General features: G+C 64.5%; 3 protein-coding genes across 3 annotated transcripts; 2 read left to right on the plus strand and 1 right to left on the minus strand.

Annotated features, from left to right (window-relative positions):
* Positions 1-393: 393 nt before the first annotated feature.
* PHPT1 (phosphohistidine phosphatase 1) lies at positions 394-1,834 on the plus strand. The gene is made up of 3 exons (XM_036073178.2): positions 394-590; positions 953-1,077; positions 1,618-1,834. The coding sequence occupies exons 1-3, from the start codon at positions 431-433 to the stop codon at positions 1,708-1,710; spliced, it is 378 nt and encodes a 125-aa protein (XP_035929071.1). The 5' UTR covers positions 394-430; the 3' UTR covers positions 1,711-1,834.
* Positions 1,835-3,136: 1,302 nt separating this feature from the next.
* MAMDC4 (MAM domain containing 4) lies at positions 3,137-11,661 on the plus strand. Its single transcript, XM_078061318.1, has 26 exons — positions 3,137-3,182; positions 3,725-3,832; positions 3,904-4,077; positions 4,155-4,280; positions 4,466-4,596; positions 4,681-4,765; positions 4,925-5,050; positions 5,165-5,299; positions 5,374-5,462; positions 5,547-5,720; positions 6,056-6,374; positions 6,461-6,589; positions 6,716-6,847; positions 7,406-7,522; positions 7,653-7,787; positions 7,907-8,043; positions 8,114-8,333; positions 8,402-8,539; positions 8,659-8,777; positions 8,861-8,951; positions 9,122-9,268; positions 9,397-9,531; positions 9,641-9,768; positions 9,860-9,968; positions 10,726-10,904; positions 11,042-11,661. The coding sequence occupies exons 1-26, from the start codon at positions 3,137-3,139 to the stop codon at positions 11,081-11,083; spliced, it is 3,471 nt and encodes a 1,156-aa protein (XP_077917444.1). The 3' UTR covers positions 11,084-11,661.
* A 620-nt stretch (positions 11,662-12,281) lies between these two features.
* Positions 12,282-15,883, minus strand: EDF1 (endothelial differentiation related factor 1). The gene is made up of 5 exons (XM_036073197.2): positions 15,696-15,883; positions 14,106-14,157; positions 13,630-13,790; positions 13,215-13,308; positions 12,282-12,705 (listed from the first exon to the last, which is right to left on the minus strand). The coding sequence occupies exons 1-5, from the start codon at positions 15,771-15,773 to the stop codon at positions 12,644-12,646; spliced, it is 447 nt and encodes a 148-aa protein (XP_035929090.1). The 5' UTR covers positions 15,774-15,883; the 3' UTR covers positions 12,282-12,643.
* Positions 15,884-19,145: the final 3,262 nt, after the last annotated feature.

Consider the following 19,145-nt stretch of genomic DNA (forward strand, 5'->3'; position numbering starts at 1 on the left):
CCTTGGGACATGAGGGTGAGGGGACGAGGAGGAGAGATCAAGACCGGTGCGTGTCCCTTGGGTCTCACGGGCCGCCAAACCCCCTCTAAAGGCGCCCGCCACCGTCCCCGCTGCCCACTCCGCCTCCCAGACCCCGCTAAAAAGGAACTGCTCTGTTGGCTGAATTTAATCACCACCCACTCCCGGTTCCCAGTTCCCTGTTCCCCTTTAAGGGGGACCGGCGTGGCCTCAGCGTGCAAGGAGCTAGATTGCCATTGGCCAGTCTGTGCCGCAGGTGGGCGGCACGATTGGCTGAGGCTCTGGGCTCGAGCAGCATGCCCCCGCGCGATTGGTCACGGACTCCTAGAGCCCGCCTCTTGCACGGTTGACTCAAGCCGGGATCGCTGGGGGAAGGGCCGCGGTCTGCAGGGGCGGGCGGGCTGTGGGGAACATGGCGGCGGCGGACCTCGCCCAGATCGCCGATGTGGACATCGATTCCGACGGCGTCTTCAAGTACGTGCTGATTCGAGTTCATTCGGCGCCGCCGTCCGAGGCCCCGGCCGGGAAGAGCAAGGAGATCGTGCGCGGCTACAAGTGGGCCGAGTACCATGGTGAGGGCGGAGCCGGAGGGCGTTTTCGGGGCGGGGCCGAGGGCCGGGGCGGGGTCAGTCGGCTAGGGGGCGTGGTTGGGTCGGGGGCGGGGCTGAGGGGCGTGGCGAGAGACGATCCTGTACCAGGTCTGAATCTGGGCTGGCTCAGGGAGTCAGGGTCCTGGAGGGCGAGGGGCTGCCATGGCCCGACCCCTGTCTCCTAGTCCCAGCGCTCTTGCCCGGGTGCACGCCTTCCTCCCTTTCATGGCGTCCCAGCCTGGAGGGGCTCCTCTCCTGCGGAAGGAGCTGCTCAGAGCTGGAGCTTCAGATGCCCTGGGCCTCCGAGGGCCATGGCCGGTGCTGAGCTACCTTCCCTGTCCCAGCTGACATCTATGACAAGGTATCGGGCGAGATGCAGAAGAAGGGCTATAGTTGTGAGTGCCTGGGAGGCGGGCGCATCTCCCACCAGAGCCAGGACAAGAAGATCCACGTGTATGGCTACTCCATGGTGAGCCCACAGCCCGGGTCGGGGGTTGAGAGACCAGCTCTCACAAGCACTCCCTGCCCTGCACCCAGGAGGCCTGCAGTGCTGGGGGTTCTCTGGGCTGTCTCAGCTGCAGACCCCTCCCTCCAGTGGCTTGCCCATTTCCCACGTGGGGTGGGGGGGAGGCCCCTGCCTGCCCCCCCAGCCACAGGGGGCCATGTCCTGTTCCTACACCAGGCCTGGCTGGGCCATCACTGCCCTCCAGCTCTTGGAGGCAGTCAGTTTTGGGGTGAAGCTCAGAAGCCCCTCCCTCTGCCTTTTCCAAGCTGCAGTGGTTACCCCGTCTCTCTTGGCACCTGGGATAGCCCTCTAGCCCAGGGCCCACCCTCAAGGACTGCTCACCTTGGCAGCCACCTTTCCTCAGGAGAGCTCCCTGGGACAATCAGGGAGGGATGGCCCCGTGTGGCTCCACCCGGGGACCCCTCCCCAAGCCAGCTCCTGGGTTTTGCTGCTGATGGACGCCCAGAGCCAGGATGGGGCTGTAAGATTGGCTTCTCTCTTCAGGGTTATGGTCGTGCCCAACACTCCGTCTCCACTGAGAAGATCAAAGCCGTGTACCCTGACTACGAGGTCACCTGGGCCGATGACGGCTACTGAGGCCTGCCCAAGGGGCCAGCTGTACCCCCTGGCCAGGCGCTGGAGACCAACACCAGCCTGGCCCAAGTGCCCCGGTTTACGTCACCCACAGGAATTAAAAATGTTATCACCCCTGCTGTTCCCAGATGCTGTGTGTCTTGATTTTTCTGTTTCCCGGTCACCCCTGGGGGCCCCTGACTAGAGGGGGTGGGTGGCAGAGAGCCGGGGGTGGCCCTGGAAACAGCAGGGCCCCTGCTGGCTGCCCCCCACCCGGCTCCACATCTGGGGGCCCCAGGGAGTGGCAATGCACAGTCAGCCCTTTGCGGTCTGATAAGGGGGCCCCTGCGCCGCTGCCCCCATTTATGGCCTGATTGCTCCTCCATATGGCTCCTATGTCCAAGGACATCTGGGAGGAGGCTCTTCGAGCCCTTGAGCAAGGAAGTAGCACCAGGTCCCTCGGGGCCAGCTGATACCAGTGTCCCCGCGTGATCTGCCGTTGGAGGTCACATGTGACATAACCCAGGACCCCTTCCAAGACCAGGTCCCACGGCACCTGACCTACAGCCACAGGCTCCTGCTCAAAGTAAATGGCTGAGGCTTCAGACTTGGAGCTGGGAGCCCCCTTCCCAGGACCCCCTCCCCCCTCCCAGTGCAGGGCTGTGGGGGGACCAGCTGTGGCAAGTGGATGTAGTATGGGGGAGGGGAGAGCCAGGCACTGCTGAGCGGCTGTCCCGTGGCTCCCCGTGAGCATGGGTGCCATCTCGTGGTGCGTGCCTTCTGTGAGCTCACGGGAGCCTCCCGGTCGCCGCTCCAGGCAGGCGCTATTGTGACCACGTCACCGATGAGGAGACCGGTCCGGTAAGGCAAGCTCCGGAGGTCCCACCGTGGTCAGTGGCAGCCAGACCCTGGGGTGTGTGCCTGGCAGCCCCCAGCCGCACTGCCCGGAATGGTTGTTGGATAAGTGTTGTCATTTATCCTTGAATAAGCCAACTGGAAGCCACGGACTGGGCTCCGGAGAAGGATGAAGCTCCTGGTCCCTTGGGGCAGGGGGCCGGGGGGCATGGTGTGCACATGTGGGGCTCCTGCTCCGAGCTCTGGGGGACCTCAGAGCCTGACGGGGTCACCGCAGCGCCTCCCCCCCCGGGCCTCCACCAGGCAGGGCTGGGCAGCGGTGGGCACGACGACTGCGGCCCGACCTTTGGTCCGAAGGAGCCGGGCGGGTGGGAGCCGACCTGGGCCAGGGGCCCCTCTCCTGGACACTTTTACAGCCGGATGTTCATCCTCATCAGCACGGGGTGGGGCCTGCTGACGGGCCGCGGGTACACAAGGGGCCAAGGCCCCCCTCTCCAGTCGGAGCAGAGTCAGCCCGTGGGGCCGCAGACAGATAACCGGGCAGAATAGCCACAGGCCACCCAGCGCGCACACCGTTCGCTCCCCCGGCCCGGCCATGCCTCTGCCCGGCCACCTCCTGCCTGCCCTGGTCCTGCTCGTGGGTGAGTTGTCGGATCTGGCTGCTGAAGCAGGGTCGGCCATGGGCACAGGTGCCAGGCCTGCAGGGGAGGAGGGGTGCAAGGCCCTGGGTGAACATGCGGGGGGGGGGGGGTTGGCAAGACAAGCCGTTGGGAAAGGGGCAAGAATTCTGCTTCCTCCGGCCCCCAAAGTCCACAGGTCCCAAGGCAAGACCCTAGTCCACCACTCTTAGACCAAATGGAGCCTGAGGAGGGGGCAGGGGCACCCTCCTGGCAGCCCCTCCAGACCCTTGGTGGGCTCCGGCTCCCCTCCTGGGGGCTGTCCCATGGTGGGGGCCCTTGGTCCCATGCTCACATACCCACCGCCATCCCACCGTGCAGCCACCCTCTCCCAGGCCAGATGTACTCTGCCTGGCCCCGACTGGGAGCCCCAGGTGGCAGGATCCAGCCCCCTCCCCACCTGACCTCTTGGCCCCGGGCCCCAAAGCAGCAGAACAACGTTGTGGGTTGCCTGGGAGTGGGAGGTCACCCTGCCTCCAGCCACCTGGCTGTCTCTCTGCTAGCAGCTGGGCCCCCAGGCTGGGCCTGGATCCCCAACAACTGCAGGGTCCCCCGCGAGGCCACGTGCAACTTCGTGTGTGACTGTCCAGGCTGCTCCGAGGAGACCCAGTGTGGTAAACTGGGGCTGGGCAGGGGGCAGGCAGGCCCACCCTCTGCAGGCGGCCGCTGACCTCCCGCTCTCCAGGTTACCACGGAGCCTCGCCCGCCCTGGGCGCCCCCTTCGCCTGCGACTTCGAGCAGGACTCCTGCGGCTGGCAGGACATCAGCACCTCAGGCTACAGCTGGCTTCGGGACAGGGCAGGAGCCGCCCTGGAGGCTCTGGGGCCGCGCTCAGACCACACTCTCGGCACGGACCTCGGTGAGGCTGGGCGGGTCTCCGTGACGCCCCCTCCCCTCTACCCCCGGGCCCATGTCCTGACCTCTCTGCCGGGCCAGGCTGGTACATGGCTGTTGGCACCCACCGTGGGAAAGAGGCCTCCACCGCAGCCGTGCGCTCCCCCCTCCTGCACAACGCAGCCCCCACCTGTGAGCTGAGGCTCTGGTACCACGCGGCGTCTGGAGGTGGGTGCCCAGGACCCCGCTGCCGGGGTGGCGTGTCCTGAGGGGAGAGACCCAAAAGGAAGGAGGGCGGCTGCAGAGGCTGAGAGATCACCCCATAGGCGGGACAAGCGTCCTAGGGCAGGGCACAGCCAGCAGGCTGGGGGAAGCCCTGGGGCCTGAGCCACCCCGGGACCCCCCCATTCCAGATGTGGCTGAGCTGCGGCTAGAGCTGACCCACAGGGCCGAGACCTTGACCCTGTGGCAGAGCTCCGGGCCCTGGGGCCCAGGCTGGCAGGAGCTGGTGGTGGCCACTGGCCGTATCCAGGACGACTTCCGGGTGAGCTGGGGGTGGTCTGGGTGCTGGGGGCAGCAGGGAGGGTCTGAGCCCGGACTTAAGTCCTAAGGACCCCACTCTTTTCAGGTGACCTTCTCTGCCACTCGAAATGCCACCCACAGGGGCACCGTGGCCTTGGACGACATGGTCTTCAGGGGCTGTGGGCTGCCCAGTAAGGCCCCCCTGCCATGGACCCACACCTGGGGGGGGTGGGTTAGCAGGAGCCCCTCACCTGCTCACTCCCAATTCAGATGGTCTTGAGCCTCTCCCCCAGCTGCCCCGGCCCCAAGGTTTGGGGTCACTGTGATGGGCCGCCTCTCCCCCATCTCAGCTCCCCAGGCACACTGCCCCCCGGGGCATCACCATTGCCAGAACATGGCCTGTGTGGAGCCCCACCAGCTATGTGACGGGGAGGACGACTGTGGGGACGGCTCAGACGAGGACGCACCGGCCTGCCGTGAGCTGGAGGGGCTGCTATGGACCATCCAGAGAACGTGGTGGGGCGTGGGGCGTAGGGCGGGCAGAGAGGCCCTGCTGGCAGCCTGAGCACACCCCCCCCCCCCCCGCCCAGGCCAACACACGGCCACGGACTTTGAGACGGGCCTGGGCCCGTGGAACCACTCGGAGGGCTGGACCCGGAACCACAGTGCCGGTGCCAGGCCACCAGCCTGGCCGCGCCGCGACCACAGCCGGAACAGCGCGCACGGTGAGGCCCGCCGGGGACGCTGGTCCACACCCACCACAGCCCCGCCAGCCCGGCCCACACCTGTCTCTCCCCAGGCTCCTTCCTGGTCTCCGTGGCCGAGCCCAGTGCCCCCGCTGTCCTCTCCAGCCCCGAGTTCCAAGCCTCAGGCACCCACAACTGCTCGGTGAGGCGGGTGGGGGACACAGGGTGGCCTGTCCCGGGGGCCCAGGCTCGCGGGTCTCCCTGACCTTCCTCGGCTTCTTCTCAGTTAATCTTCTATCACTACCTGCATGGGTCCGAGGATGGCTACCTTCAGCTGTTCCTGCAGACTCGGAGCCCGGGCTCCCCCCAGGGCCCCGTCCTGCTGCGCAGGCGCCATGGGGAGCTGGGGGCCGCCTGGGTCCGAGACAGGGTCGACATCCAGAGCAAGCACCCCTTCCGGGTGAGGCTGGAGAGAGCAGTGGCCGGGGTGGGGGGCACGTGGGAGGTCTGGAGGGCCCCCACAGGTGGGGCAGGGGAGCTCGGGGGGCTGGCCCCGGTCGCTCCAGGCCGCCTCAGCAGGAAGCTGGTTTGCTTGTTGGTGAGCTCCGGGAGGACGCCCCAGGGAAGGAGCGGTCACTTTCACAGCTCCCCTTGCAGGGCCGTGTGGGGGGCGGTGACCAGAGAGGGTGTCCAGTGACATGGAAAGTACGAGGCGGGGAGAGGGAGGCTGGAGGGAGCCGACCTGGGCAGGATAGAAGGGTGCTGGGGCACGCCCTGAGCCCCCTGCGCCCTCAGATCCTGCTCACTGGGCACACGGGCCCGGGCGGCGTCGTGAGCCTGGATGACCTCATCCTGTCGGACCACTGCCAGCCAGTCCCAGGTGGGCCTGCCGAGCCCCTCCCCGCCCCGGAGAAGCGCCACCCCTGCCCTCCTGACCCCTGTTCTGCCCCCACAGAGGGGTCCAGCCCGCCTGCTGGGCTCTGGGCCCCCGGCCCCCGGCCCCAGGACTTCTGCGAGCCAGGACATCTTTCCTGTGGGGACCTGTGTGTCCCCCCGGAGCAGCTCTGTGACTTCCAGCAACAGTGCCAGGGGGGCGAGGATGAGCAGGAATGTGGTGAGGGGCGGCTGGAGCCGGGGAGAGGTGGGGCCCTCTTGGTCCGCACCCTCCCCGCTGCCCCTCAGCGCGGGCTACTGTTCCAGGCAGCACGGACTTTGAGCCCCCCACGGCCGGGGGCTGGGAGGATGCCAGCGTGGGGCGGCTGCAGTGGGGGCGTCTCCGCGCCCAAGAGAGCGGAGACCCTGGCTCGGCTGCCGGCGCGGCTGCTGCTGGTGAGGCCCATGCCCGCGCACCGTGCCCACGGAGGGCTCCCTGCTCCGCCTCTTCGCACCAGGGCATGTGTCTGCGTCGGGGGTCCCTGGCAGGAACTGGCTCTCAGAGGCCTCGCTCTTCCTCAGGGCACTTCCTGTCCTTGCAGAGGGCCTGGGGACAGCCGGCGGCGGAGGCCCGGGTCCTCACTCCTCCCCTGGGCCCCTCGGGCCCCCGCTGTGAGCTCCGCATGGCTTACTATTTCCACAGTTACCCCCAAGGTACCGCCCTGAGGCTGACAAGAGCTCCCCGATGCGCCCTGCGGGAGGGTGGCGGTGGGGCAGGCCAGGTGGACCCACCGTGACCCCCTGGGCCAGGCTTCCTGGCCCTGGTCGTGGTGGACGGCAGCAGCCGTGAGCTGGTGTGGCAGGCGCCGAGCAGCAGCAGGGGCTGGAAGGTGGACACGGTCCTTCTTGGGGCGCGCCGCCGGCCTTTCCGGGTGAGGAGCGCAGCCTGGGGGGCAGGGGGTTCACCGAGCCAGCCCTGACTTAATAGCCGCCCCCCTTGTGCTCTTTATGAAGCTGGAGTTTGTTGGCCTGGTGGACTTGGACGGCCCTGGCCAGCAGGGCGCTGGAGTGGATGACGTGGCCTTGAAGGATTGCAGCCCTGTGACCGCCACTGAGAAGGACTCAGGTCCCAGTCCCTACCCAGGGGCCTCCCGCCCAGACCACCTAGAGGGACCCCTGGGAGCCCCCCCAGAGGACAAGTCTCCGCCCTCTCAGGACTCAGAGGGGCCGGTGGTGCTGGGGTGTGCTGACCCCCCACCGCCCCACCCTCAGAGGTCTCCTGTAACTTTGAGCGGGACACTTGTGGCTGGCACAGCGGCCACCTCACAGATGCCCACTGGCGCCGAATCCAGAGCCGCGGCCCCGGGTACGACCACACCACGGGCCAAGGTAGCGTGGGGGCACCCAAGCCCGGGGAGCAGCTCTCAGACTCGGGGGGGGAGGGGAGCGCGCCCACCTCGGGCCAAGCCCCTCCTGGACGCCGGCATCTCTGCAGCTCAGCCCTGTGTCCCCACGGCAGGCTACTTCTTGCTCCTGGACCCCACGGACCCCCCGGCCCGGGGCCCTGGTGCCCACCTGCTCACCCAGCCCCAGGCCCCAGCAGCCCCTCAGGAGTGTCTCTCCTTCTGGTACCACCTCCACGGGCCCCAGATCGGTGAGTGACCTTGGTGCTGGGCAGGGGCTCCCCGTTCTGTCTCTCCAGAGCCCCAGAGGAGGGGTGGGAAGCCACCAGGAGTGGGGCTCTGGTCCCCTCCTACCCTCCCCTGCATCTAGGGACCCTGCGCCTGGCAGTGAGGCGAGAAGGAGAGGCAGAGACCGTCCTGTGGTCGCGGACCGGCGCCCACGGCAACCGCTGGCTCGAGGCCTGGGCCACCCTGCACCACCGGCCGGGCTCTGGCGCCAAGTACCAGGTGAGGCCCCACGCCGGGCGGGGCGGGCGGGCGGGCCGGGCCCGCAGCCGCTGACGGCCTCTGCCCCCAGCTGGTGTTCGAGGGCCTCCGTGACGGCTACCACGGCACAATGGCGCTGGACGACGTGGCCGTGCGGCCCGGGCCCTGCTGGGCCCCCAGGCGGTGCTCCTTCGAGGACTCGGCCTGTGGCTTCTCCAGCGGGGGCCGAGGCCTCTGGACACGCCAGGCCAATGCCACGGGCTACGCCTCCTGGGGCCCCCGCACTGACCACACCACAGAGACGGCTCAGGGTACGCGGCAGGGGTGAGGAGGGGGAGGCAGGGGGAGTCAGACGCAGGCTGACCTTGGCACCTCCCAGGGCACTACATGGTGGTGGACACGAGCCCACAGGCCCTGCCCCGTGGCCACGTGGCCTCCCTGACCTCAGAGGAGCACCAGCCTCTGGCCCAGCCTGCCTGCCTGACCTTCTGGTACCACCTGAGCCTCAGAAACCCAGGTGAGGGGCTGCAGGGTCTCCCCAGGCCCCCGTGCCCAGGCTGCCCGGGAGCCCCCGAGTGGCCGTTCCCCCCCCCCCCCCCGCCGCTGCTGACCGAGGCTGGCCACGCGGTGTGGCAGGCACCCTGCAGGTCCATGTGGAGGAGGCCGAGAGGCGTCAGGTGCTCAGCGTCAGTGCCCACGGAGGGTTTGCCTGGCGCCTGGGAAGTGTGGACGTGCAGGCCGAGAGGGCCTGGCGGGTGAGTGTGGGGGCGGGTGGCCTTCTCACCTTCGAGGGCTGTCCAGACTGTGCACGAGGCGACCCTGCCCTGTGTCTGCCCAGGTGGTGTTTGAAGCGGTGGCCGCCGGCGTGGAGCACTCCTATGTTGCGCTGGACGACCTGCTGCTCCAGGACGGGCCCTGCCCCCGGCCAGGTGGGGAGCCCCCGGCCTGGGCCCGGCACCTGCCATGACTCATGGCCGGTACCAGCTCCATGCCAACCCCAAGATGCCTGGCCCAGGCCCCGGCCCCAGCAGCCGGGATGCCCCCGGAATAGAGAGGGGGAGTGGGGGCAGCCCTGCTCACCTGCCCAGGTTTCTTGCAGCTTCCTGTGACTTTGAGGCTGGCCTGTGTGGCTGGAGCCATCTGCCCTGGCCCGGCCTGGGAGGGTATAGCTGGGACTGGAGCAGTGGGGCCACACCTTCTCGCTACCCCCAGCCCCCTGTGGACCACACTCTGGGCACAGAAGCAGGTGGGTCTGAGCTGGGAAGGGGGCCCACCAGCCCAGCCCATCCAGGCTCCCATCGCACTCAAAGGTCACGGGTCGGCGGGGTCAACTCCATCCACTTAGTCCGGAGCCCTGCCCTCTGTCATTTCCAGGCCACTTCGTTCTCTTTGAAACGGGCGTGCTGGGCCCAGGGGGCCGGGCAGCCTGGCTGCGTAGCCAGCCTCTGCCGGCCACCAAGGCCTCCTGCCTCCGCTTCTGGTACCACATGGGCTTTCCAGAGCACTTCTGTGAGTGGGGCCAGGCCGCCAGCGCCTGGGTGGCGGAAGGAGCCGGGGCCGGGGGCAGCCGTGCCCCATGGGCTTGGGGCACTGACCCGCCCTGGCCCCCTGCTTGCAGACAAGGGTGAGCTGAGGGTGCTCCTCAACAGTGAGCGGGGCCAGCTGACCGTGTGGAGCACGGGCGCGCCCCTGCGGCACCAGTGGCTGGAAGGCCGGGTGGAGGTGGCCAGTGCCGAGGAATTCCAGGTGAGGCCCGGCGGCCCAGAGCTGGAGATCCGAGGCCTCAGGCAGGGCCGTCCTCCTCCAGCCCATGCAAGCCCTTCTCCCTCCTCGTCAGATCGTCTTTGAAGCCACTCTAAGCGGCCAGCCAGCCCTGGGGCCCATTGCCCTGGACGACGTGGAGTATCTGGCCGGGCAGCACTGCCGGCCGCCCGCATCCAGCCAGGGTGAGCCCTGCCCAGGCCAGCCAGCCCTGCTCGGGATCTCGGCCTCCATCGGGCTCAGCAGCTCGCGGCCCACATGGCCGCCAGTGGCCCTGCTTCTGGCCCGAGAGGCCAGGAGAGTCACCCAGGCCGTGCCCAGCACCATCCCCTCCCTACCCCACTGTCCCCTCCCCCCCTTTTTTTTTAAAGATTTATTTACTGAGAGAGAGAACAAGCCCGTGCAAGAGCGGGTGAGTGGGGGGGAGGGGCAAAGGGAGAGAGTCTTTCAAGCTGGCTCCCTGCTGAGCGAGGAGCCCGATGCCAGGCTTGATCCCATGACTCCGAGGTCAGGACCTGAGCTGAAATCAAGATCAGACACTTAACCGACGGAGCCCCCCAGGCACCCCGTCTCCTCCCCTTCTGGGCTGGGCCACCCCTCGTCCTTGGGCCCTCGGGAGCTAAGCCGGGTCTGCATCCCCGTCCTGGCCTCTGCACTGCATGTTGTCACTCCTGGGGGGACCGGGGGGGCGGGGGCTGACCCTGGAGGAGGGGCCCGGTCAGGCCAGAGACCACCGCCAGCCTGCTGTATCTTCATGACAAAGGGGCGGGTCTAGTTTGGGGCTGTGGCCCCCCAGGTCTGAACAGAGCAGCTGCCTGCCAGGTCCCCAGCCTTCAGCCTACTGGGGCCTCAAGGACGGGCCATCCCATGTGTCCTTGGCCGTCGGGGTAGGGCTGACAGCAGGGCTCGAGTCCTGGGGCTCACATGCCCCACGGCCCACAGGGGAAACGGCACTGGCCGCGTCGGTGCCAGCCGTGGTCGGCAGCGCCCTCCTTGCCCTCATCCTCCTGGTGCTGCTTGGACTCGTGGGACGGCGCTGGTTGCAGAAGAAGGGGGGCTGCCCATCCCGAGGCGAGACGGCGGCCGCGGCCCCGGGCTTCGACAACATTGTCTTCAATGCGGTAGGAGCCCCTGGGTGGGGGCAGGCGGGCAGGGGAGACCGCGAACCCCCTCCTGGCCTGCCCTGCCGGACCAACCGGGGCTGCATGTGTGGCTGCCTCCGTCACCCACCTCTCAGAAGCGCCCTCTTCCCACCTAGGATGGCGTCACCCTGCCGGCTTCGCTCTCCGGCCACCAGTAGATGACCCAGACCTGGCTCTCCACACGAGCATCCCGCATCCCCCACCCCGTCGGCCCCAGCCCTGGGAGACCTGCCCCTCCCCCAGGACGCACTGAGCCCCCGAGCTGTCAGCCGGCAGAGACTGTCAGCCACATACCTGGGGATGGTCCTCACCACCAATAAATGCCCTGGACTGTGAGGGCACCCCCACTTACTGGCTGAGGTCTGTGCATCCTGCTGTCGGCAGGAAGGTGGGCTCTTGGGGATCCCCAGCTGAAAGGATGTGCTTGGGGTACCTCCCACGTGTCTCAGTGACTCAGGTGACAGGTAACAGGCAGGCCACACCAGACAGGACCAAGGGCCAGAGACACCAGAGACAGACACAGTGGGTCCGAGGCCTGGCGGGCACCCCAACACTCAGGTGGCCCAGCCCGCCCCGTGGGACCCTGACCCGAGCCCTGTCCAGCTCCTGCCTTGCTGGGTGATTCTGCATCTGACTTAGGACACGTACAGGTGACAGACCGAGTAGCAAACACTTCAGCGGCTGTAAGGTGGCGTAGAGCTGGTCTGAGGAGGGATGCTCTGCTGTGTCTACGGTTCTAAATAAAGGTCCCATGTCCGCTGTCCCACGGTAAATATCCTGTGTCGTAAGGGACGCCGTGTCCACCATCCCATGGTGAAGTCCAAGTGGCCCCCAGAATGACGTGTCTCAAAGCAGAGGTCACTCGGTGCCCTCGTGATGCTGCTGAGCAGGCCACTGACCTCACGGGCTCGGAGAATGAAGGCAACCCCCATCTCTGAGCAGTCAAGGCCCCTGGTGTGCCCACATACCCTCCCTGCCTAATAAAATGGAGCAGAATCTTTCTAACCCGGGGAGGGTCCCCCTGGGCATGCTGTCCTGGGGAGGGGGTGGGTGACATCCACACCCACACAGCCAGGTGCTCCCCTCCTGCCTGCAGGGGGGCTCCCCCGCCTTGCCATCCCGGCCCACTGGAGACTGCAAGCCAGGGGAGCGCATGGGTCTGGAGCCCAGGGGCCCACGCCCATGAACTGTCCCAGCAGCCGGGAACAAGGACGCAGCGCTGCAGAGGTGACCTTCCCGGTCCCTCAGGCACCCCGGGGCATGTCGCGAAAACCGTGTCTTCCCTACTCTGTGGGCCAGAGAGGCGCGCTGGGGGCGTGGCAGACCGCGCTGGACAGCAATGACTCTCCGCCAGCAGGAAGGACAACAATCGTTTATTGGCTTCTCTAAAAGCCGGACTGGAGACGGCATCTTCTCTTCCGATCAGGCCGCCCCACCCCACAGCCCCGCCAGCGTGAGGTGGTCCCACTCAGAGCTCCCCGGGGAGCCACCCTGAGACTGGGCAGACACCGGGGATGGGAAGGAAAAAAGATCAGGAGAAGCAATACTTTGCAAGGTTTCGTTTGTTTGACAGCAGGTATGGGTTGAGGGGGTTCCTGGGCAGGGCTAATGCCCCGCGTTCCGCTCGGCCGCGTGAAGAGACCCACGCTGGCGCTGGTGGTCAAGGGGAACCAGCCAGACGAGATCAGCCGGAACGCACTGATTTCGAGGCTTTGTGTTCATTTCGCCCTTGGCCCCTTCTCAATCGGCTTCCCGATATCCTTCCCCCGGAGCTTGAGGCCTGAAAGAGCCATTGGCCCACTCATCGCCACAGCGGCCCCTCCGGGACCGAGAGGCAGCTCGGTGCCACGGCGCCCCCACCCATCAGCCCCCTTCCTCCACAGGAAGGAGCGGCAGGGAGAGCGGGGGGCCGAGGACTGCCCCCCACCAGTCCTGGCTGGGCTCAGCCCACTGTCCGTGCACCTGCTAACCTTCCAGGGTAGCCCCTCCCAGAACTCGGGCTCCAGCGCTCCAGGAGCTCCACGTGCTGGGTGCCTCACTGCCACCAGGGGAGGGCCACCAAGCCCTTTATCCATGGGCTCAAAGGGCGCCGGCCAGCAACAAAGGGGGGGACAGAGGAGACGTGAGAGCCAGGGTGGGGGAGCGGACGACACTCAGGCAATGCACTCAGGAGTCTCTTAAGGGGCTGGAGAACTCTGCGACCTCGGGGGCCTGCCTGTGCTCGGTAGCTGCCCTGCAGCTGGTCGGGAGGCAGCAGCGGAGACCCGATAAAGGCTACAGGACACTCACCGATAGCTCTCTCGATTTTGCCCAGAACCTGGTTATTGGGAATGGCCCGTCCGCTCTCGTAGTCTGCGATGACTTGCGGCTTTTCGTTGATTTTCTAGAGATGTATTTTGCGCACAACAGTTCAGTAAGAGGAGGCCACAAAACTAGCACAGAGCCGAGGGAGTCACCGCATTCCGGGACAACATGCGGGCCAAGGGCCTGATGGGAGCAGCCCTCAGAGGCCCCGGGGTCTCCACACGAGAGAAGCCACGTCACACTCACGAGAAAGTGACAGCTGGCCTGATACGGCTTCCCCAGAGAACGCCAAGGCCAAGGGCAAACCGAAGCCTCCCCAAGCTGGGCTGCGGTGCTTTCTGAACACCGACCTCCCGCCTGCCCGACCGCAGCCTGGGAGGAAGGGACCCGCCATGCTCACCGTCGCCAAGTCCTTCTGAGTCAGCCCCTTGCTCTGCCGGCCCTGCTGGATCACCTTGCCCACCTCCAGGGTCACCCGGTCATGGTGCAGCTCCTCAGTCTCCCGGTCCAGCTTGGCCGTGTTCTTGGTGATCGAATGCTGTTTGTTCTGGCCAGCGGCCCCTGCACCGGCACGAGGAAAAGCACAGCACAGGGTTGGCCACAAACCAAGAGAACCATTTCAGAATGGGCACCGGGCCCAACAGGCGCCCTGTGCCAGGGTGACCCGGGAAGCCAGGCGTCCAAAACACAGGGAAGCCCATGGGCTCACAAGCACGGGGCACTAAATCTTCTGGTCAGTTCCCTCCTGACTACGGCCAGGATGGCCACGCCGCCAGCCGTCCCGACACACCCCGGGGCCCGGTGCGTGTGCTCTTGCCTGCTGCAGAGAGAACCCGAAAGCGCCCCGCTGTTTTGTGAGGAAGCACGACTACTCACATTTCTTGGACGTCTCCACATCCTCTCCTCGTCTCTGAGCTGCTAAGATGGCCTAGAAAACGTGGACACAGTTTTTGGTCAAAATCCGATCCGGCAGCACCTCAGACACCCGCGCAGGCTGCTGTCAGCTGGTCAGTACGCCGCGAACATCGGGGCCTCTGCAGCCCAGGCGGCCTGGCCCAGAGCTCGTGCCCTGAAGCTCTGTCCAAGACGGACAAGCGAGGCCAAGTCTAAAACCCAAGCTCAGTACGCAAAACCCTCTGCCACCAAATACCCAGGCACCTGTCCACGAGGCGCTACGCAGGAAAACCCAGCCCGCTTCTTCGCTGCTGAGAACCCATGCTGACGACAGATCCACTCCTGCACAGAGCCACACCCACACCCCCAAACATCGCCAACAAGACCAACACCCTGTGCCCTCCATCTGCCAAACGTTAGTAAGATGTATTTCTTGACGATTCTACCGCCTCAGGAAAGAGACTGGGGCCGAGCTAAGGGTGCTGTGTTCAGAGACGCTTTCTACGCGTGTTCACTCGACTCCTAGCTTGTAACTGCCAAGTTTCCTTGGGAAAAAAAGGACAGTGAATTGGGTTCTAACCCTGCAAACGAGCAGCTCGGGGCGGGTCAGTGAATGCCTGTCTCTGGGGCTGCAGCTAGTCCTGGCCCAGACCCGGCAGGCGGGTGCAGGCCCAAGGCCTCCCGAGGGTAGAAACTTAGCAAGGGTGGTCACCGACCCGCCCCTGCACACTTACACTGGACTCACATGCGAATTGTGGGTAGATCAGCCAAGCTACAAACCTGTCCCTCTCAAGGCATGTCAACTACACTCCAGTGACCCAGAAGCAGAGTCCACCTGTGCCCTGGGTCTCCAGGCCACCCTGGCGCAGGGACAGGGACTGCCTAAAACCCCAAACGGGCCTCAGTGACGCTCCACAGCCAGCTTCAGACCCGCCAGGCACCAGCGGAGGAGACCTTGGGCGTGCCCATACTGCCTTGCAGCCCGGTCCCTTCCGAGGTCCTCCCCCTCTACCTCCCCTGGGCCCCTGCTTGCCCCATCCCCGCTGTCACTGGCCACAAGTCCACCCTGTCCCCATTCAGAGCCTCTACGACCTGGGGCCTTACCTAGGCCTCCCTGCCAGGCCTGCATCGCTGGCCCCAAACACTGCTGGACCCATCCTGGCCCACCCGGTCCACGCCCCCACCACTTTCCTCCCCCCCGTCCTCCCGCACCCCGACCGGTCCTCCCATACCCTGCCGCGGCCCCTCCCTCTCCCTGGTCCCCGGCCCTCTCCCCCACCCTACCTCTGTCGCACACTATCCCCGCCCGGCCATTTTCCTTGCCCTGGTCTCCTGTCTCCCATCCCTGGCGCTATACCCTCACCCAGGCCCCTGGCTGGTCCCCCGGCCCCTGGCCTACCCAGCCCCGGTCCCCACCCTCATCCCAGGACCCCACCGCGGACCCCGGCCCCGCCCGGCCCCCAGGCCCCGCTCGCACCCCCGGCCCCCAGCCCCGGCCCCGCCCCGCGTCCCCGCCCCGCGTCCCCCGCCCGCCCGGCCGCCCCGAGTCCCGAGGCCCGCACGGCGCCGCACCTGCTTGGACTTGGCCTGGGCGGCCGTGGGGCCCTTCTTGCGCAGCACCGTCACCGTGTCCCAGTCGCTCTCGGCCATGGCGGGCAGGCAGGTCCGGCGGTCCGTCCGGCGGCTCCGCGGCAGCTGCTCGAGACCCGGCGACGCGACGTCCCCTCGTCGCTCGGCCGCTTCCGGCGCCGGCCGCCGGCCCGCCCCCGCCTCCCCATTGGCCGGCGGCCCGGGAGGGCGGGCACTTCCCGCGGCTCGGGGCCAATCCGCGCCCGGCTCGTCCAGGCGAACGCCGGGCGGTGCGCGACGTGGGGCGGGAGACGTCAGGGCCGTGCGCGGCCCGGGCGCGGAGGGGGCGCACGCGGGGAGCCGGCGGGGGAGCGGGGCAACCCGCGGTGGGTCAGGGGCCCTCGGAGGCCGGGGAGTGGGGAGGGGCCTTGGGAGGGGGCGCAAGGGGGGGAGGGGGGCCGGGGACCCCAGGAGGAGGGGGGGTGCGGTGAGGGCGGCGCAGGGCCGCGCAGGGGAGAGGGTGCGGGTAGGAGGGGCTGCGTGCTTGGGGGAGGACGGCGGGGGCGCGCCCCGAGGACCCGACCGCCGGAGCCCCGGCCCCCGCGCGGGACTGGCGGGCCCGCCCCGTGGGGCACCGGGTCGGAGCGGCGCCTTCCCGGTCACGGGCGGAAGGGGCTGCGGAGGAGCTTCTCTGGACTTGGACTCCGTTTCTGTCTCATGCTCTGTTTGCCACCCTGCGCGCGACCTGAAGTTCGGTGTCTCGTCAGTCGTGGTCACGTGCTGCAAAGATGCTGGGGGCAAGGGTGGGTGCGGGTTTGGTGGGGCCTCAAGCGTACACAATTCGGGGAAGGGCGCTTTAAGAAAGAAATGTAAAATGGTAAAATGAGGTTAGTTACGAAAGTTAATATTTTTGTATAATGTGTATAGTTTGTATAACGTTAAAAATGCTTTATTTTACAACACGGTAATATTTTACAGTTATTTTATGGTAATATGTAAAAAGAGAAATGTCAATACGTTTTTAAAAAGCTGAGAAACCCCACAAGCATCACAAAATTTGGGGAAAAATAACATTTGTATGAATTAACAAGTGCATCTGTTTAATGCTTTTGCTTACATTTTTGGCTGTATTCTCTTTGAGCGCCACATCATGACTTTGCAGAATTGTTTTATGAAAAAACAGGACTATTCAGACATTTCCCTAAGGCGTTTGATAGAATTTGTATTTGTTGGTATTGATGTTCTTGGGTAACACTTGGGGCTTTGCATAGATGCTCCTACAGGTCTATGCTCCACAAACACAGGAATTCTGATCAATGCAATCCCCATCCAAAAAGAAAAAAGGTATATGGTATATTAAATTGTATATACTGCTTTATGAAACCATTTATCAGAGGAGACAACTGTTGGGGAGAGCCAAGCGCTATGCTCCCAATTTGCAGATTCATTTCTGGTTCATGCCACAAATCTTGTTTCTTCTTCACTTCCACATGCTTACGCTGTGCAGGTGGGTAATTGGTGGCCACAGAAGACCTACCCACCCCAGGAAAGGCAAGCAAGACTGAACGTCATAAAAATATCCCACAAACCCCAGCTAAGTGCATCCCAACTCAAGGTTGCCTTAGTGGGTTCCCAAAAGCGCTTGTGGTCACTCCAGTGGGCGCCAGAAAGAGGGATAAAGGAACAGCCCACCTGGAAAGAGGCAGTGGTTTCAACCAATTGTGGTTAAAATAAGTCCACAAATTTCACCGACATTTGGCCATGTGAACCCACTGCTGGGATCTCGGCAAGGGACGTTGCATCAGCTCCGTGGTGTTGCAACTGCCCTGGTTGGCTCAGACCCAGAGAACCAGTTCTCTTAGACCTCCGTGTCCTCTGTCCATGCAGGCATCTGCCATCTAGCCTTTGGTCAGGAGTCCAGGCCTGAGGCCGCAGAGACTCATGGTGCCTCTGTCCTTGTGGCACTCTCTGACCAGAACACGGGTGGTGCAGGTGTCTGTAGCCCCCCAACACCTAGGCTCACCTGTGCACACCCTCTCCTGGCTCTGGGTGCTTCCCATTTCCTCAGCGTCCAGGGACGAGTAGCCTCGGGCGCGGACCTGCGGCAGGTGTCACACAGAACCAGCTCTAGGAGGCCTGGCATGCTGTCCGTATTCTTCGCGCATCGTTGACAGTGGGCAGTGTCCCGGTGTTACCGTCTCACACATGGAGACGAGAAGACAGTTCTAAAGCCTTCTGGGAGACAAAAAAACAGCGATTTCTGTATTTCTAAGATAAAGTTTAAATGTTGTATCCCTAATGAAAAGCTAGCATTCAATGTTATCAACTAAAAACTCTGGGAGCGCCTGGGTGGCTGTCGTTATGCGTCTGCCTTCGGCTCAGGTCATGATCCCAGGGTCCTGGGATCGAGCCCCGCATCGGGCTCCTGCTCCGCGGGAGGCCTGCTTCTCCCTCTCCCACTCCCCCTGCTTGTGTTCCCTCTCTCGCTGTGTCTCTCTCTGTCAAATAAAATCTTAAAAAAATAAAATAAAAACTGTCTAGTAAAATCTAATAAATGTGAGCATCTGCGTACCTCACGAAGGAGGGATTTTTCACACATTTAGGGACTATTCACGGTTTTGGTGGCAGACAGACGGTAAGGTGTTTCCGTGATTCCATTTCCTGGCAGTCCGGCCTTGGTGGGAGCCCTTCCCCCTCCAAAGCATTTTTTGTTACTGTGGTAAAATACACTTAACATAAAATCACCGTCTTCACTGTTTTTGGGCATACAATTAAGTAGTATTAGATGCACCCGTGCTGTTGTGAAACCATCCCCATCCTCCATCACCATGCCTTCCTTCTGTAGAATTGAAGCTCTGTCTCCCTTCACTAACTTCCCATCCTGCACACCCCCCACCCAAGCCCTTGGCAACCACCATTCTACCTTCTGCGATTTCAGCTCCTCTAGGGACCTCCAGTGAGTGGAATCCTACAGTATCTGTCCTGTTGTGACTGGCTCTCTCAGCGTGTCCTCAAGGCTCATAGGTCTTACAGCCGGTGCCAGACCCTCCTTCCTTTTTATGGGTCAATACTATTCCATCGCATGGACTTCCCGCATTCTGTTCATCTGTCCACCTGTGGACACGGCCTGCTTCCCCCATTAGCTCCTATGAATAGGGGTAGAATTTCATGATGTGGCTTTCTACCCCAATCATTTGCTCAGAACTTTGGGCCCTCTAAGTTTAGAAAATAGCGCCCTTCAGTTTGGGGATATTTTCTTGTGCTATTTCTTTGATAACGTCTTGCCCTCTCTTGTCGGCTTTCACTCCCAGGAACCCCTGTCGCTAAGATGTTAGAGTCCATCACTGAGACTAATGTTCTTGTTTCTATTTTTAAATTCCTTTTCAGGGGCGCCTGGGTGGCTCAGTCAGTGGAACGTCTGCCTTCGGCTCAGGTCATGATCCCGGGGTCCTG

This window comes from Halichoerus grypus, chromosome 14, assembly GCF_964656455.1.
Source record: "Halichoerus grypus chromosome 14, mHalGry1.hap1.1, whole genome shotgun sequence".
NCBI lineage: Eukaryota > Metazoa > Chordata > Mammalia > Carnivora > Phocidae > Halichoerus > Halichoerus grypus.

Coding starts and splice junctions, on each gene's coding strand:
- EDF1 (XM_036073197.2), bottom strand. CDS start 15,773: ATGGCCGAGAGCGACTGGGACACGGTGACGGTGCTGCGCAAGAAGGGC. Junction 13,791..14,105: donor TGTGGAGACGTCCAAGAAAT/GTGAGTAGTCGT, acceptor GTGCCGGTGCAG/GGGCCGCTGGCCAGAACAAA. Junction 13,309..13,629: donor CTCAGAAGGACTTGGCGACG/GTGAGCATGGCG, acceptor ATACATCTCTAG/AAAATCAACGAAAAGCCGCA.
- PHPT1 (XM_036073178.2), top strand. CDS start 431: ATGGCGGCGGCGGACCTCGCCCAGATCGCCGATGTGGACATCGATTCC. Junction 591..952: donor CAAGTGGGCCGAGTACCATG/GTGAGGGCGGAG, acceptor TCCCTGTCCCAG/CTGACATCTATGACAAGGTA. Junction 1,078..1,617: donor ACGTGTATGGCTACTCCATG/GTGAGCCCACAG, acceptor TTCTCTCTTCAG/GGTTATGGTCGTGCCCAACA.
- MAMDC4 (XM_078061318.1), top strand. CDS start 3,137: ATGCCTCTGCCCGGCCACCTCCTGCCTGCCCTGGTCCTGCTCGTGG. Junction 3,183..3,724: donor TGCCCTGGTCCTGCTCGTGG/GTGAGTTGTCGG, acceptor CTCTGCTAGCAG/CTGGGCCCCCAGGCTGGGCC. Junction 8,952..9,121: donor CGGGCCCTGCCCCCGGCCAG/GTGGGGAGCCCC, acceptor GGTTTCTTGCAG/CTTCCTGTGACTTTGAGGCT.